At 45.1% G+C, this 18791-nt stretch overlaps 1 protein-coding gene across 1 annotated transcript in view; it reads left to right on the forward strand.

Moving 5' to 3' along the window:
- Positions 1-18791, forward strand: part of CHN2 (chimerin 2) — a 327241-nt gene that overhangs the window by 277103 nt on the left and 31347 nt on the right. The window contains exon 7 of the mRNA XM_060020659.1: positions 9622-9699. Within this exon, the coding sequence (XP_059876642.1) occupies positions 9622-9699 (78 nt within the window). The remainder of the gene's footprint in view (positions 1-9621; positions 9700-18791) is intronic.

Here is an 18791-nt window from a genome sequence, read left to right on the forward strand (position 1 = left end):
TACATTTAATATACCAATATCCAGCAATTAAAAATATTTAAGTATGACCCAGAGAGAGTGAAAACAAAAGGAACAAACAGATTTCTCACCAGCATTCTGGGCGGAATGAATGACTGCAGCACATTGCTGGGCGTCTCTGAATCTGGGCTGGATTTCACATTTTGTAGCTTTGGGGAAATAATGTGCAGTTCAGACTCATCAGTCAACCCCAGAACCTCAGAAAGATGTGTGGGAAATACACTGATGGTCGAAGCAAGAAAATAAAAGCAACCTTTTCAAAGTAGAAGTCATTTTGATGGAAGGCAAGAAAAATAGACTGCAAAAAAAGTGGGTTTGTTTATTTTCATGAGACAAAACTTTCATGAGAGCTAACGTTGGCCTCATGCTAGTCACTGGAGGTATAGCTAGTAGAAGAACTCGGTGGGCGCCCCATTTTAAAAGTTTGTAATAAGTCCTCTAGGAAAAGAGAGGAAGAATGAGCCCCGTGTCAGCTGTGAGCGGTTTCCACTGCTGATCTGCTGTGACAGGAGGGCCAGGGATTTCTGTGGAAAGAAAATCAGGAGAGGGACTTCCCTGGTGGTCCAGTGGTTGGGACTTCACCTTCCAATGCAGGGGGTGCAGGTTCTATCCCTGGTCAGGGAGCTAAGATCCCCACATGCCTGCCACCAAAAACCAAAACATAAAACAGAAGCAATATTGTGGCAAATTCAGTAAAGACTCTAGGGCTTCCCTGGTGGCGCAGTGGTTGAGAGTCTGCCTGGCGATGCAGGGGATGCGGGTTCGTGCCCCGGTCCAGGAAGATCCCACATGCCACGGAGCGGCTGGGCCCGTGAGCCATGGCTGCTGGGCCTGCGCGTCCGGAGCCTCTGCTCCGCAACAGGAGAGGCCACAGCAGTGAGAGGCCCACGTACCGCCAAATAAATAAATAAATAAATAAATAAAAATAAAGACTCTAAAAATGGTCCACATCAAAAAAACTTTAAAAAAAAAAAAAAAGGAAGAAAATCAGGAGACCTGATTCCATTCCCCAGGACACACCTGTTAGGACCTCGGTTTCTTCATCTGTAAAAATGAGAATAATGATTCCCGCTTTACCTTCCTCATAGAATAGAGATGTTACCGAACCAAACTTGGGTCCACTCACCCACGCACCGTAAAGCCAATCTACTGACAGCAGGTTGTGGTGAAGGAAAGTGTGGCATTTATTGTAAGGCACCAGACAAGGAGTCCAGGGCAGCTAATGCTCAAGAGGCCAAACTCCCCAATGGGTTTCAGAGAAGCATTTTTAAAGGCAAGGTGAGGGAGGGATGTTGCAGGGTATATGATCAGCTCGTGCACAATTCTCTAATTGATTGATGGTGAGGTAACAGGGCAGTGTCACAGGGGTTAACATTATCAATCCTCACCCTCCAGCCGGACTGGGGGCTCCATGCTCATGGTCATCGTGTAGTTAACTTCTTTCATTTGGTAGGGGCTTCAGTATCTGTAAAGTGACTCAGGAATGTACATCAGATACTGTTATCTGTGTACTTCTGGGAGGAACTAAAGATTCTGTGACTGCCATATGGCCGATTTACTGTTTAAATTGTTTCCAGTTCTCCTAGCCCAACTGCTATTTTTGTCACTACATGTTCACATCCCTTCAATCATTAATTCTTGAGCCAGGCTTTTTTTGTGTGACTCAGGGGAAGCCTTGGAGACTACATCTTTTCTACAAACAAGAGGCAGGCAGAGGACATGGTGGGGGGGGGCGGGGTCTGTCCTGGGAAGGCCCCTAGGGTTCTGCTTGGTTACAGAGATACCATATAATATAGGCCACAAATATACAATGGTACTTTTAATATTATTCTAGTCCTGAACTTGGTTGTGACTCTTAGGGCCTCACCCTGGGGCAGAGTCCCCCTGTTTCCAGTACCCCTTCTTGTGATACCCAAAATCTGATAGCTTGGCCAAAAGAAAACCCCAAAGGGCATGGCCCCTGGATTTTATATCAGAGACTCAAAAGAGTAAATTGACTAGATGAAGAGGTAGTGATGATAATAAACCTCTATAGTGGTACTTTGGCTTCACGATATCTTATAGCCATGGACATTCATTCAGCAAAATTTAGCAAGCACCTACTTTGTGCCACGTTTGAGGTATGACACTGGGGTTTTAACTGTGACCTGAGCACACACAGTATCTGCTCTCATAAAGTTAGCAGTCTGGGGAGGGTTGAAGGTAACAATTTAAAAATCGTACTGCTAGGTCATGGTTATATATTCTTAAGGTGGTGGGAAGAAAGGGTAGAGGGTGAGGCTGGGAAGGTGGCAGGGGCTGGACCACGCAGGCCCCTATAGGCCATGGTGTGGATTTTTGCCTTTAAGAGTCTATGGAGTTCTAAGTGGCATGATGGGAGGTGAGGGAGGGGTGGGCGTGAATAGAAGCATTTTCACATTCTGTGTTTGAAAAGGTGTTGATTGCTATGGTGGGGTGGTTTTCAATAGCATTTACTCCATTCATACTTCCCTCTTCTCTGATAATCCCCCTGAATTGAAGCGCTCGAGATTAGTGCAGTGGTTTTCAATGTTAGGAGCACATTTGAATCCTGAGGGATTTTTTTTTTAAAGCCCAGGCCCATCCCCAGAAATTTGGATTTCATTGGTCTCAGGTGGAGCTTGAACGCGGCTTTTGTTTGGTCATTTCTGTTCCCCAGGTGATTCTAATGATCAGGTAAGGCTGAGACCCACAGGTACAGAGGAAAGCACAAAACGGGTCCTCAAAGCGTGGTCCCTGGAGCAGCAACGTCAGCGTCACCCGGGAACTTTTCTCAGGCAGATTCTTAAACCTGATCTCACACTGACTGAGCCGGAAACCCTGGAGCTAGGGCCCAGCAGTCTGTGTTTGAACCAGACCTCTGGGGGTCCTGAGATCCACCTAAGTGTGAGAAGCACACTCTGTCGAAGGTTGCAGGCAAGAGAACCTGGAGTCTGGACCTGGTTCTAGATCTAGTTGTAGAATAGCTCTGCGATGAGGGGAGGGAGGTGCAAATCATTGAACTTCTCTGACCCTCAGTCTCTTCAGCTGTGAAAAGAGTAGGTGGGATTAGGTGAGCTCAAAGGTTACCTATGACGTTAGTCTATCATCTGTGCACACGAAAGCTAACAACGTCTTTATAACATACTTTTTAAAAATCTGTATTTTTATATAATAGAACCAGAACATAATCACTGTAGGAGGCTCAAAATACACATGAAAGAATAAAGAAGAAAATAAATGTCAATTAAAATTTCTCCACCTGGAGAGAACTGTTGCCCCCTCCCCAGTTGTTTGGTGTGTTGGAGATATTTTGGTGTTTTTCCTTCTGATATTTCTGCATGCATCTACTTACAAAACTGAAACCATGGTTCAAGAGCCTGCTTCTCACCTACCATTATATCAGGGGCATATCCCTTCATCACTAAAAGTGATTTTAATCATCTTTGTTAGTGTCTACCTAACGTACAAACATTACATGTTTATACCATAATGTATTTAACCTTTCCCCTGTCATGGATGTTTAGGCCTTTTCTCATTTCTTATTATGATGATGATGAATATCTATCTACCTACCTATTAATTCTTTGTCTGAAGACCTTCTTAAGAGAATCCTAGAACTAGAATCATTGGATCGATGCACATGAGGCACTTGATACATTGCCAACTTTTTTCCCCAGCAATGGGCCACTTCTTAAAAACACCGTCAGTCTGCCGGCGAGCTGTCCTCATGACACCCTCACCAGCATCAATAATACTGATTTTCATTTCATATACTGCCACAAGGCATCAGATGCCTACATCTACAGGGTAGTATTGGTAGCAGGGGTATAGCTCAGGCTTTCAACACCCAAGGGGGGACTCAGACTCAAGAGATGGAAGTGAGAGGGGCCCCAGGAGGACTAGGAGACTGTCTTGGGGTTGATGATGACGCTTTCAAAAAGCCCTCCTTAAAATGTACCACAGGGGGCTTCCCTGGTGGCACAGTGGTTGAGAGTCTGCCTGCCAATGCAGGGGACACGGGTTCGTGCCCCGGTCCGGGAAGATCCCACATGCCGCGGAGCGGCTGGGCCCATGAGCCATGGCCGCTGAGCCTGCGCGTCCGGAGCCTGTGCTCCGCGATGGGAGAGGCCACAACAGTGAGAGGCCCACATTCTGGAAAAAAAAAAAAAAAGTACCACAGGAATTTACGTGAAGTCTATGGAAGGATTGCAGATGGATGGTAAATCACCTTTTCTAGAAATTGGTACTAAAAAGGCAGACTGTTGTGGTCCCCAGAGGCCAAGATGTGGGGCTGCCTGAAGCCAGGTGGAGAAGGGGCCTTTGATTAGACGAGCTTCTGAGGTCCCCTATGCCCTATGGATTTAAGATGCTAGATTACTAAAGTCAGAGAAGAGAGAAGGGTGTCCTTTCTTGCACCATCCTGGGCACTTTATACGTACACATGCACCCCAACGGGCTTCGTTTCCCCATGTTTTCCTGCCCAGTGACCCATTCGTGCTTCCTTGTCTTCATCTGACAAACTTCCACTGCCGTCTCATTACCTGATTCTTTCTTGGATCCAGGATCCTAATCATAGAGACAAAGAAGAGTGAGATGCCATGCATAGAAAATAGAATCCAACCCTTATTTATAGAAAAGGAAAAGGGAAGTGGTGAGCTTATGTCACCATTTATTTATAGCCCCACCTACTTCCAGAAGTATCTTAAGTCATGGCTGCTTTGGCAGAGGACTCAGGGAGAAAAAAAGTCTCCTCTTTAAAAACCAGACCAGGGAGCACCAGCCCTGAGTTGTTAACAGGTTAACAATGGGGAAGAGAGTAATTCTGGCATTTAATTCCTGAATATTTTTAAATGTGAACTTTATTTGGATGAGAGGTAGTTTAGAGGGTGGTTAAAAGCATAGATTTACTGTTATCCCCAAAAGAACTGGCACAGGTGTTCAAACAAAAACTTGTTCGAGAATATTCTTAGCAGCACTATTCACAATAGCCAACAGGTGAAAACAACCCAAAGGTGCATCAACTGGAGAACGGATAAACAAAATGTGGCACATGCATACGATGGATTATTATTAAGCAATAAAAAGTAATAAAGTACTGATAGATGCTACAGCATGGATGAATCTCGACAACAAGCTAACTGAAAGAAACCAGGCACGAGAGACCATAGACGGCACGATGGCATTTACATGAAGTATTCAGAATAGGCAAATCCACAGAGAAAGCAGATTAGCCATTGCCAGAGGCTGGAGGGGGAGGGGAATGGTGAGCGACTGCTTAATTGGGTAAAAGGTTTCATTTTGGGTGATGGAAATGTGCTGGAACTAGATAGTGGGAATGATTGCAGAACTTTGTGAATGTACGCAATGCCACTGAATTGCTGACTTACACACTTTTAAATTGTTAAAATGGTAAATTTTATGTTATGCATGTTTTATCACACACACACAAAATAAACTTATTCTTGGGCGGTGGTGGGGGGAAGCATAGACCTAGTCAGTTGTGCCCAGGTTCTAATCTCAGCTCTACCATTTACCAGCTGTGTGACCTTGGGCAAATCACTTAAACCCTCAGTTCCCATTTCCTTTCAAAGTGGGGGTAACTGTAACAGTACCTACCTCAGAGGGTTATAAATCTTAAATAAGCCAACATATGCACTTAGGCATATAAGCAATATAAGCATTTGCTTAGCATAATACCTGGCACAGAGGAAGCATGCTGTAAATATTTGTGGTATTAATCTAACCCCGGTATTCTCAACTGGGGGCAGTTTTGCCTCAGGAGAAAATGGCAGTGTCTGGCGAGATTTGTGATGTCACAATTGGGGGATGCGACTGGCATCTAGTGGGTGGAGGTCAGGGATGCTGCTACCTATCCTACAGTGCACAGGACAGCTCCTCCACAACTAAGAATTATCCGGCCCCAAATGTCAGTAGTTCCAAGGTGGACAATCCCTGATTTAAACGGAGCATGTCGGGACATGTGCTTCATCTAATGAATATATGAATAAAAATACGTCAGATAGAAATTTTTGTTCGAAAAAGACTGCCAGCCTGTCTCTGTGTATAGACAACATGTGTTAGACTTTGTGAGGATATAAAAGAAACCCAGCCTCAGTCCTGGAGGGGCTTGGATGAGAAGAGCTCTGTGTGGAGGGCTGTTTAAGAGGGAAGTTTTTACCAAGAGACTTTTGTCATCATTTTTCCTTTAATAAGAGGTGATCTGGGGTCCTCCACACTTCTCACAATAATGCTTACTCAAATGATAACACTTAACAGTTCCCTATAAAGACGCATCTTAAGTGAGTGAACAGTGTCTGTTCACATATCTGAATGTGTCTTGTGTTTGGGTAAATTCTATTGAACAAATATCTGAAAAAGAAATCACTGTCAGAAATAAAAATTACTTGTTATAAGTACAGGCACAGGCACACAAAAAAATATTAAATCTTCTTGTATTCAACCACCCACACACCAAAAGGTAAAGGAGACCCCTTTTGCCCACTTTCCATTTAAAGAGTTATTTTATCAGATTCCAAAACCATATATCCATATACTTAGTCTAGTTTGGATCACAGAATATCTTCTTACACAGAATGACTCGCCATCAAAAGGTCTGTCTTGATTTGCTAGCAGTGAGGTTTGGGAAAGGGACCCTTATTCCTCCTCTCTGTCCTTTTGCCTTTAGGCTAAGCATTGGAAGACTGTTAAAGGCATGCCAAACCTTCAGTCAATCCCTGTGCGTGGCAGATGTCCTTTAGGATTGGGCGATGGGAAGGAGGGCTAAGGAGTGTGGTGGAGACCATGAGGAGGGCAGGCCCCTGGAGGTTCACACCCTTGGAAGCTAAAGCATGGGGATGCATGGGGCAAGAGACCCCACTCCATGCACCACCTTTGCACACCTTCCTCCATAACTCTGGTTTCCTGTATGTATAAGTGCTTTCGACAGCTTATTTAGTGCTACTGTGGCAGGGAATCTTACTAGACTCTCTTGGAGGAGGAAACAAAGGTGAACCAGACATAGAACATGTCACACAGAGTTCTCAATACGGCAGACCATAAGACCTGTTATAAATCACTCTAGTAAAGTGATAAGTGCAATAAGAAAAATGTGAGGAAAACACTGTGGGATTCCAGAGGAAAGTGTTTGCCTACAGTGGGGAGTCTGGAGAAGTCTTTTTGGAGAGGGTGGCATCTGAGTTCAAATGTGAACATTGGTGGATATGTAGATGTGGAAATGATGCTAGAAAATGCTAAAGGACAGAGCAGACTACCAAGGTGGGAAGTTGACTATGTCGGAGAATAAGATTTGTAGCATTTGTGGCAGGGAGTATAGGGAAATAAATAAGATGGATAGATTGAGATGAGCTCATGAAAAACCCACAATGCTAGGACACGGTCAAGCCACGGGGAATCACTGACATTTTCTGAGCAGAGGTGGAGTGGTGACTGGACTAAGGCAGCTGTTGTGCAGCTGTGTATAAGGTGGACTGGGGAGATATCAAGGGTCTGAGTTATTGTGAGGCAAGAATAGTAAGGAGAGGCCAGACTTGGCCAATATTTCAGATAAAGCATTTGGCAAGACAAAGTGAAGGAGGCAGCCCTGCACGGCTTACCTAGGCGCTTGGACATGGGGTTCAGAAGCACGGGTGCTGGATGCAGATGTTTTGGGCTCTAGTCCTGGCTCTGCTGCTTAAACCCACTGCATGTCCCTGAGATACCTCTTGATGTCATCATCTCTTCATCCACAAAATGGAAATAAAAGTCTTGTTTTACATACTCATAAGAAGAGTAAATGAGTAAGTGCACTTAACACATTCTGAATCTCGTCTGGCGTAACATAAGTTAATGTGCTCAAAAGTCCAATGTAAAAGTTGGCTGTTATTTTTATTTATTTTTTTTTTTGCGGTACGCGGGCCTCTCACTGTTGTGGCCTCTCCCGTTTCGGAGCACAGGCTCCGGACGCGCAGGCTCAGCGGCCATGGCTCACGGGCCCAGCCGCTCCGCGGCATGTGGGATCTTCCCCGACCGGGGCACGAACCCGTGTCCCCTGCATCGGCAGGTGGACTCTCAACCACTGAGCCACCAGGGAAGCCCTTGGCTGTTATTATTATTGAAAGTAAAAAGAGGATGAAATGAGAGGATGGACTTCTGAACCAAGTTGGAATGACAGTAATTGCCAGGAATAAAGAATTACACAAGGAAAAGATTGATCTTTTATTACTCTCCCCAAGGCTGCTTGGAGGCACTGGAACATGGGGCCACACAGAGGATGGGGTGAGATTCGTGGACAGTCCCATCTACATCATGGTCCAACCATCTATGTCCTTGTTTTCTAGTTCCAAAAGCATTGCTCTTACTGTCTGGCACTAGCTGCATTAAACTTTGCCAACAGATTAGGAGTACTCCTAAGACATAATGATTTCCTCACTTCTATTAATGCAGAGACCTGGGACCAGAAAACCAGGGTCCCAAGGGAGACCATCAAACAGATGCTTTTAAGAGCAAGGAGAGCATTAGCTTGGATACTAACAGAATTAACACGGAAAAAATTTTTTTAAAGAAAAAAAACTATGATGTTTTGGTTTTAGTTAAGGAATCTTGTCTTTGTATGGAGGGAGCTGTTTGTGGTTGGGTCGGGGGAAGATGGGGGTATCCAAAATAAGAGGCAGGATGGGAGCAAGACATCCTGCCTCTTATTTTGAAACTCTGACTGCAGAAACCAGAACGAAATGCTATACCATTCTCTTATGCCTCATTCAGTGGTCAGACTGTTCTAATTTAATGCGTGCATAAGAATAAAAATTAAGCTTTCCAGTGCTGGGGCAGATTTTTTTTTTTTTAAAAAAAGAGACGCAGGCTTTATCCCCTATAAGATTAAACATTAGGGTTTAAAGGTTTAATCTGCTGGAATTCAGCCCAGGATGGGGTTCAGAGCCCCAGAATAATTGGATACAGCCTCAGGCTTTGAACATCAGAGCTGGTTGGGGGTTGTGTGTGTGTGTGTGTGTGTGTGTGCGCGCGCGCGTGCGTGCATGTGTGTGAAATATGCTAAGGAGTGTTTGAGGTCTCTCCTTGGCAATGAGCTGTGGCAGGAGGAATAAAGCTGCCTGCCCCTGCCTCCTGCATTGGTTCCTCTGTGGCTAACTGGATACAGCTTCTGGGGGGTGCCACGCTCATGAATGTGTGCTATTGTTCCAGGCACACGTCGGCCTTAAGAAATAGCACAAAACAAAACAGGCCCGTCCTTATTCAGATGCAGAGCCCCCTCCATCACTCAAAGCGGCCCTTCCAGGTCACATGCCCGAGGCCTCTGCAGACAGGACACAGCTGCCTCTAATCTGCTGCCTAACATTAGCCGCGGTTCAAAAAACCTGACAGCTCTGAGCTTCCCGAGGCTCCGCAGAGGAAGCTAGAAAGATCTGGGGTCCGGGCACTATGTTCTCCGAGGAACTGTGGCTGGAAAATGAGAAAAAGTGTGCTGTGGTTCGCAAGCCTAAGCAAGGCAGGAAACGCCAGGAGCTTCTGGCCGTGGCCTTGGGGGTGAAGGTGGGAGTCAAAGGCAGCTTTCTTTGGCCCCCTCTCAAACTCTTTGCCTGTCCACAGATCTCCTCCCTGGTCCGAAGGGCCGCCCTCTCACACAACGACAACCACTTCAACTATGAGAAGACACACAACTTTAAGGTAAGGGAGCCTCTGCTTTCTTTCTTCTGTTATAAAAGGGCAGGTAGAGAGCTCCAGTTTATGCTTTCCACCTGGTCTTTGATGGTAAAGTAACGAGACGGCAAACTCCTCTGCTTTCCACATTTAGTTACTTGCTTTGAATCAAATCAAACGGGAGATTTCAGAAAGCAGTTTTGCTCAATGCTGATGCTTAGAAACACCTATATGTATGTTAACTTAGCTCCGGAGAACTGGGCCCATTTCCTCCTCACATTCCCATGTCCAATGAAAGAAAAACAGAGCATGCCCAGTCTTTGGCATTTAGAGCTCATCTGGTGAATATCAAGCAGTACTTTTCCGCTGGGAGTAGCAGTAAAGAATATTGTTATCTCTGAGCAAGCGAAAACAGTTGCCCGTTTCACATTGTGTGTTTTGTCTTTTGTTTTCGGGGATGCTAGCTCTTTTGGTTTATGTGTAGACAGCTGTGAAAGCAAATGACGACAGGAGATACCATCCAGTAGCTTTTGTCTGTGCTCTGGGTGCAGGGGGCACCCTGGCAGCCTTACCAATCTCCTTCTGGTCACAGCCTTGGTCCTGCTCGCCAGCCCAAACAAAAAGATACGGAGAGCTGGTGGCGGTTTAAGTGGATTTTCCCATGTGAATTTATAAACTGGAAATACTGCTATCTTCATTTCAGACTAGCAGTTGTAGAAACGGCCTGCCGTCAGAAAATTACGCCTCTTTCCTTTGCCCTGATGTGTTTTCCAAGAAGCTCTGGGAGGAGATTCTGATGCCAAATTGCCTGGCTTGAGATGCCATTGAGTGCAGGAGAGACAGGACAGCGCTGGAGGTTTTACCCCAGCAAATGGGCTGACAGTCTGGAAGTTGGAGAGAGCGGAGATGAGGGATCCGGGAAGAAAAGAAGAGACAGGGGCAGCTAAATGTAAACTGTATTCTCTTTTCAAAACTCGTTTCCCTTAGGGCCGGTAGCCCGAGTAACAACTGGAACTAGATAACCCTTTGTCAGAAGTGACCGGGGAGACCTAGTTTTTTCTGTTGCTTTCCTATCCTTCCTACAGACAGATGTGTGTCTATTAAATATACATCTGTGTTAGTTTGGTCTGTTTGCCCTGCTTCTGTTTTTAGAAAGCAAGCAGCTCAGGCATTCGCATGCTATAATTGACCTGAGGCGTGGAATTTATTCGGCTCTCCATACTTAGCATGAGGGTGAAGAACTGCATTAGATAGGTCTTCATCCATGCCAAGGCTTTCGCTATGTCTCTCATCACTGAATAGTGACAGGTCTAATTTGGGGCATCACTGAGTAGAGACGGGTCTAATTTATGTTTTTTTCTCTTTCCTCTCTTTACCCTAATTTTTTTTTTTTTTTTTTTTGTATTGTTCTGACTTCTGGCAGAAATCCCTGACTTTTTGCGTCCTATAGATGCGCTACCATGAATGGTAGGAGGGATCTTGGCCTTGCAAATTTTTTTTCCTTCCTCTTGAAAATTCTGATTCTTTTGGCTTTGAGGTACAACTGGAATTGTGCCCTACGCAGTTATGTGTTTACACGGGCTAGCTTCTCTCTGTAGATACTCTGTCTGAGTTGGTGTGAAAAATACCCAAGTGTATTTAGTTGACTGATAGTTTCAAAACTAATTTCAGTCCTTTTAAATCTTAGATCTCTGCATGGGACATAAACACATTTAAAACAAAACGTTAGTTGAATCTTATTTTCTTAAATAGTTCTGTTGCTAACATGAACTATATTAATTATTTATCACTAAAAAACACCAACAGCTTTTTAAATGTTTGCTTTAAAAGTCAGTATCTATTAACTATATCTATTAACAATATCTCTTCTAACTTACTGCTATTAAAAGAAGAAAAGGCAGAGAACAGACAGGTCGTTAGAGGGGAATAGACAAGCCAGACAGGAGCGTTTCTCTTCCGTGTTTTAAATAGACATCTTTGAGACATAACAGACCCTTGAGTCGCTGTGTCAGTTGACTGTGGCTTTCAATGGTACTGCTCGTGCCACTGTCCTTAAGAATGAGTGGCTGAGGCAGGAGGAGGGATGGCTCTTTCTGTCACTCCTTTCCCCATCCCCGCCTCATTCAGCCCTCTCCTCACCCCCCAACCAACTTTAAGTGGGAACTCTGCATGGTCTGTAGAAGAACATTCTAAAAGCAGGTCCCTGCTATAAATAGAGCAGTGGGGTTTTAGTAACATGCCACTGACCTAACAGAAGAAAGAAAGGTCTTATCAAAGGCCCCTGACATCTGCTTGGAATCTGTTTTATATCTTAAATTTGCAGTAAGTTTTTATTTATATTAACTTCTAGTAGGCTTTGTTCTGAAACTTTCTTGATTTGTAATTTGGGTTATTATTGGAGGGTATTATGTGTCTGGCATAGAGAAAGTGTTTAAAAAGAACAAATAATCACATTTTCATGCTTATCAACAGATGAGCCTTGCAAGGCTCTGTCTGCACTCTCGCCTAGAGGCCTCCTACCAGAGAGTCAATCTGCCAGCAGATCTTGATGCCTCACTTCAGAAAAGGATTTTCTGCCCCAGTCAGGACTATTCCCCGGGTAAAAAGCCCTCTCCTCACTCTCCCCAGGAGCTTCATCACAAGCAATGAATAGATAACCTATAATGAAAAGGATCTGAAAAAGAATACATACATATATATACACACACATATATATATAAAATATAACCGAATCACTTTGCTGTACACCTGAAACTAACACATCTTTGTGAATCAACTATACTTCAAATTAAAAAAAAAAAATCCAATACTTACAATTTTAAAAAAGAGCAATGAATGGAAACTCCTGACACAGTACAGGTTGGAACCCCTCCCGCTGTGCTCTTTGAGAAGGCTTCCTGTCACTGCTCCTGAGGGCATATCTACTGCCCTTGCTTTCCAAACAAAGCGTGTCTAGGAAAAGCTGAAATTCAGCTCTGGAAACAAAAGGTTTCGGAAGCAAATTAAAGTTGCGCCTCATTTCATGCAGTAATTATATACTTTTCAACACCGTATACAAATGCGATTGTTGCTGATTTAAATCCTAAATTCTCAGGATTACTTGTACATACTAGGAACTAAGAGTAGTTGTTGAAGGAATGATGACATTAGCAGACTCCTCTCTAGAATGAAAACTGTTTGATATATAGAAAAGCCGTTTTGTTATTGAACGTGTTTTATGTCCGCATCTCTGTTTATCCATGGGACTGAAAGAGGCACTCTCCCATAGGTAGACTAGCTCTCTTTTTAGAGGATCTGCCCTAAGAACACCTTATGGCTGAGCTCTGAAACCCTCGAGAACTCTGCAGCCCCATGAGTCTGGATAACTGTCCTTCCTTCCCCACTTAGCACAGTGATGAGGTAGCTGTGGCCAGCTTGGTACTCCTGGCCACAAAGTGCTCTTTGGCAAGGACCTTAATTCTCTGAGCATCAGTTTCCTCATCTGTAAAATGGGAGTGCTGTAAGGTTTAAAGAATACATGTAAATCACTCAAGGTCACTGGCACCCAGTAAGGTTGGCTACTATTATTACTTTATTGTTCATCTTTTCGTGTCTCTCATTTTTCTTGAGTTTTGATGTTTAGCTTTCTCTGTCTCTGTATTTCTTATTTTCTACCTTCACTTCTTCCTGTCCTTTTTTTCTATCATCTCTTTCTTCTTCTCAGCACGATGTAATTAAAAAATGAAAGAACATTCCAGGCAGTGCAAAGGACATGAGTCAGAACTTGGAATTAGAAATGAGCCAAGGGTGAACAGGGTACAGGGAAGATACCATCCAGGAGAGAGAGTTGCTCACTGCACATCTGGAGAGTCAGCTGGGGCGGGGCGGGTGGCCACAGCCTGCTGACCCATTGGCACTCTGTGTGCTTAGCCCACTCACGCTCTCAGCCTTCCCAATCTGCATGTGTGTGTACATCACTCACTCCTTTTCCTGAATTCTCTCCCTCCACCCAGGTACTTCAGGGGCGCTCTTCTCTCCCTATATGCAATATGCACGGAGAGCAAAGGTCCAGAAAGTTCTAAACGTTAAAGAGCAGACCACCCGATCCCGACCTCACCTCACCCATCCCACCAATCCCTCCCCCAGCCCTCCCCCAGGCCTCCCCTGTCCATCTTCCCTTCAATCCTCTTCTATCCCCATCCATCCCTTTCCCAACCCTCTGCCAGCTTTACTTTCATCCATAGCATTGATCACCAGCTGACATTGTACACATGTATTTATGTGTTTGCCTTCCCCTATCAGAAAGAAAGACCCTGCTGGGTGGGGGAAAAGGGGTGGAGATAGAGACTTTTGTCTGTTGTACTTCCTGCAGAAATCCCAGTGTCTCAATCAGGGCCTGGCCCAGAGCCGACTGTCAGTGAATATGTTGACAGGATGTGTAGCAGGTATCTCCTGACCCTGCCTACCTAAGCTTGCACTTTCCCTCCTCACTCCCCGTCCCACAGTTTGCCCTCATTCGGGGCTTATTGTGCTCCAGTCCTTCCAGGTGGTGGGTAGCAGTCCTTGCCAGGGTCACCAACAGTGCTACCCGGTATCTTATATGCAGGCAAGCGGGGGAGACACGTGCCCAGTTTACTCCTATTGTCCCAGCTTCCTGTGTGGTGACTCTCAAAAGTGGCCTTGACTGGGCTTAAGTTAAATGGTTGCCAACTTGCCCTTTTACGTCCCCCCCCTCCATAGACGAGGCTGCACCAGCAGAATCCTTTTCCTGCGGTACACTGTGTGTACGTGTTTGCTCCTGCAGCACCTCCCACCCCTAAGATTCTGGGGGCCAGGACAAGAAGTCCAGGAGGCTGAGGCTGTGTGGCAGGGTGTGGCAGCACCACGACCTCCCAGTTTGGGTTTTGTGGCTCCTTGACGGTTTCTATGCCTATCATCAGCTTCTGCATTCTTATCAATCTGGTGGTCATTTGCCTTGCAACAAGCCATGTTTGCTTCCCACGTGCAAACCCCTTGCTTTTCCTCATCTTTGTTGGCCTCATAAAATGTGCCAGCACTTCACCCCCGATATCTTGCCCGCCCTGCATTCTCACGGGCATGCAGGGGTCCCTGCCTGTCCTGGTCCCGCTTCCGTGTGCCTGGGGAAAAGGGTGGTTGGATTTCGCACCTGCATTTTGGCACAGGCAGAAATCACTTCAGAAGTGGTTGTGAGTTTTATTTTGTTTCTTTTGTTTAATAATCAGAAGAGGCTGTTTTGGCAGAAGCAAGTCCGGAAGGAACAATTCAGGGAAAGGCTAACTTCATCACCTTGAATATAAAATGAGGGACTCAGAGTGAGACTGGAATAAATGGGCTTGGAAATACTGGGCTTTATGAAGAAAATAAGGCTTCTGCTCTCAAAGTGCTATGAAGATGAGTCATTTTTATCTACTGTAGCTTGGCTCCCCGTTATAGTTATTAGAAACCCCTTATTTTCAAATAATAGAACCCTTGGAAACCATCTTAAGTGAAATAATAGGCAGGCCTCATAGAGCCCCCAAGGGACTGCTCAGAACTCAGGCAGGGAGGAAGCAGGAGCTGGGGGTACACCTGGACCCACTGTCTCCTTCTCTACTCCCTCCCTCCCTCTCTTCCATTCTCTCCCTCCCTTCCCATCATTTCATTGCTTTCTACTCTCATTGTTCTCTCCCTGCACAAAAATATCTTAGTCCATATTGTCTGCAGGATATGGCTGATGGTAACTCCCTGGTTTACATATTACGAAGACCAGCCACAAAATCCCAATTCTAAATTTCCAGAGAGAGAATCGGAATAGCCTGACTCAGACCAGGTGTCTACTATGCTCAGATAAGTCTGGCCATGGAGGTCACCCCCTCCCCGTAAATACACGGATGGGGCTATAGGATGTCTGGAGGATGGATGGTTCCCAGGTTATGTGTGAATTGTAACTCCCAGCTAGATAGCCTGGAGATGTCAGCTGTAATCCTTTCCTCCTTGTTTTGAAGAATTCCACTTAAAGTTTCACATCAAAGTCCAAATCTTTCCACTGGGTTCTGCTTGAAGGAGGTCACGAAGCTACTCTGAGCCTCGATGTTATTATTAATATCAGTATCGGAGAGCCTGGGCATTCTGCAGCACAAGTTAGTCTTGTCATCTGTTTGGGTATAAGGAAGAGTCTCTCTCTATTCTTTTAGTTCCATCTTTTACAAAGTGTACCCATTGCTGTTGTGCCATTTTGGAGCTAGGACTAGCCCTCAGCAAACCTGGGAAGTAAATGAGGTTTGTGTCTGGCAAACTCTCCACCCTCTTCCCCTGGATTGGTTCTCCTGCCCCCCTTCCATTGCTCCTATCTGCCGAGTTACTCCATGGAACCTCCCTGCTGAGACCTGCCAGCCCTAGTTTCTAGATCTTAGCTTCTCCTTCTCCATGTCATCTGGAGGCTTTGCATTCTACAAATTGGCTACACATGAGGGTCAATTTGAACTATCACCTGTTTCCTGACAAAGCAACCTGGTAGGTTGCACGAAAACCCTTTCTTCTTTGATTCACCAAGATTTACTATTACTCCACAGATAGTATGTGCTCATTTTAAAAAGGGCTTGTTCATGAAAATGACAGCTAAATTAATCTAGTAGTCGTGTTTTAAATGAGTCCTCTTGAGACAAGCGGCACAATGCCTTTCTGCAATGGAATTTCATTCATGGCAGGGATTTTGGCCAAGTGAGGAAACAAGTTTTGGACGAGGCTCTCACATAGGTGAGTACCTTCTCTGCCTGCCAGGGTCTGACCTAAAGCTTATCTTATACCTCCTTGGCATGTTTTTATGTAAATACTGGGACACTGTCATTGTAAATCCTTTACAAACCAGCAGAGCCTGGTAGAAAGAAAATAGGCTTTGACAGCTAACCCAACAGAGACTCCTTGCTTAGGCCACACACCAGGCAAGTGGCTTGGCCAAGGTGTTCCACAAATGTAAATCATTTACTAACAAGTCTGGCCCATATAAAATGCTCAGTTGTTACTAATTTTATGTTGAGTTTTTTTTATGCCAAAGAACATTTCATTCCAAGGGACTATTCTAAATGACTAAATGGCTGATTCTGGCTTTTTAAGTCTAGAGAAATACTCCTTTTGTGTTTTGTGGAGAGAAAAAAAAACACCAGTGATCACTGTACGTATTAGTTGGGTATAAGTTCTTAGAAGAGCTAACTATTTAGACATTCTTTTTTTTATTCAGCAAATACAGACTGAGGGCCAATTATGTGCCAGGCACTGCCAGGTACAAGAAAGATGGTGGTGACGTAAGAATGTGAGCTCTTGGGCTTCCCTGGTGGCGCAGTGGTTGAGAGTCCGCCTGCCGATGCAGGGGACGTGGGTTTGTGCCCCGGTCCGGGAAGATCCCACATGCCGCGGAGCGGCTGGGCCCGTGAGCCATGGCCGCTGAGCCTGCGCGTCCGGAGCCTGTGCTCCGCAACGGGAGGGGCCGCGGTGGTGAGAGGCCCACTTACCACAAAAAAAAAAAAAAAAAAAAAAAAAAGAATGTGAGCTCTTCCCCTGCTAGGTGGTTCTCAACCAGAGCGGTTTTGCTCCCCAGGGGACATTTGGCAATGGAGACATTTCTCATTCTCATGACTGGCATCTAGCAGAGGCCAGGGATGCGGCGAAACATCCTACAAGGCCCAGGACAGTCCCCACCACAAAGAGTTATCGGCCCCAATGTCAATAGTACCAAGGTTGAGAAAACTTGCAGTTGACAGTGGGGGCCCTGGCGGTCTTTGAGCGGGGAAGTGTCAAAGGATGTTGGTGCTGATGCCCTCATCAACCTGAGAGGAAGTCAGCCAGCATAAGGATATCTCATCATATGCAATGGGGAGAATCCCAAAACGCTTTGTGGCAGTCAGTGTTTTAGAAATGAAATCCTGTTTTAAATGTACTAGAACAGCTGCTGAATAGACGCATCTGGTGGAGGGGTGGGGGAGGGGTCAGTGGTGCCACGGTGGAGAAACCCGGCTGTCCCACGGCGTCTGCTCAGCAGCCCTCACAGGAAAACCCAGAGTCTTCAGTCACAGGCCCAGTGATTCCCCTTGGCTATTTCCCTACATCTGAAAAGGTTCACTTCAAGGCCAGTATTTCATCTGATCTTGCAAGAGGGAAAAGTCCAAAGTTTAACCTAATTTCTCACACAAGTTCAATGTCACATGATGATGGGAAATGCAGTCGATTATAGGAAAAACCCTTGGCTGAGATCAGGAGGCCAAGTGCTGCTGACCATCTGGGTGACCGTGGACAAGCCACCTGTCCTCCAGCCGCCCAGGTAACTGGGCAAAAGCTAGACTAGATGAGCCCCAAACCCAGAGACTTGTAGCTGAAAATGACTTTAGCCATCTCCAGTCCCTTCTTCTCTGCATAGAAAGCAGCTAAGAAAAAATTGCCTTTGATCCAGAGTCCTTTTCATATCAAAGTAAAAGAATAAAGTTCTCATTTTATTAGGAGTAATAAAAATGACAAACTGAGGTGATGTGGTTTTAGTCTATACCCGTGACTCTCTATCAAGGTTACTTTGTCCCCAAGAGCATATTGGGCAATATCTGGAGACATTTGTGGTTGTTCCAGTTGAGGGGTTGCTACTGGCATCTAGTGGGTAAAGGCCAGGGCTGATGCTAACTGTCCTACAATGCGCAAGGACTTATCCAGCCCAAAATGTCAATAGTGCCAAGGTTGAGAAACGCTGATGTGCACTGATAAGGAAAAGCAAAATTTCTCAACTGTAGCACATCGTAAATAGCACTTTCTGTTTCTTATGGTCTAGAACCTGGGCTGAGCTGATTATACACTTGGGCGGTGTCTACACTGACCCATCAAAACATATTTGTTATGAAACCACCAGAGAATACTGCTTTCCAGATTCAGCAGATGTGAGACAAATAACATCCTGCTCACTTAGAAAGTCAAGTTGGGGGATACTTGCTAAACGCCTGAGATTTTTCTTGACAACTCTTCTTGCTCTTGTTTTTCCTAAGTGGCTATTCCTGGGCTATTTGTCAAACAGACTTTATCTCCTGTAATATCATCTTTTTCTGTTTGGTGTGGTTTTTGAATTCCAGGCAGACCAGGCCCAGTATAATAGTCTTGGACAGACA

Source organism: Delphinus delphis, chromosome 9 (assembly GCF_949987515.2).
Source record: "Delphinus delphis chromosome 9, mDelDel1.2, whole genome shotgun sequence".
Taxonomy (NCBI): Eukaryota; Metazoa; Chordata; class Mammalia; order Artiodactyla; family Delphinidae; genus Delphinus; species Delphinus delphis.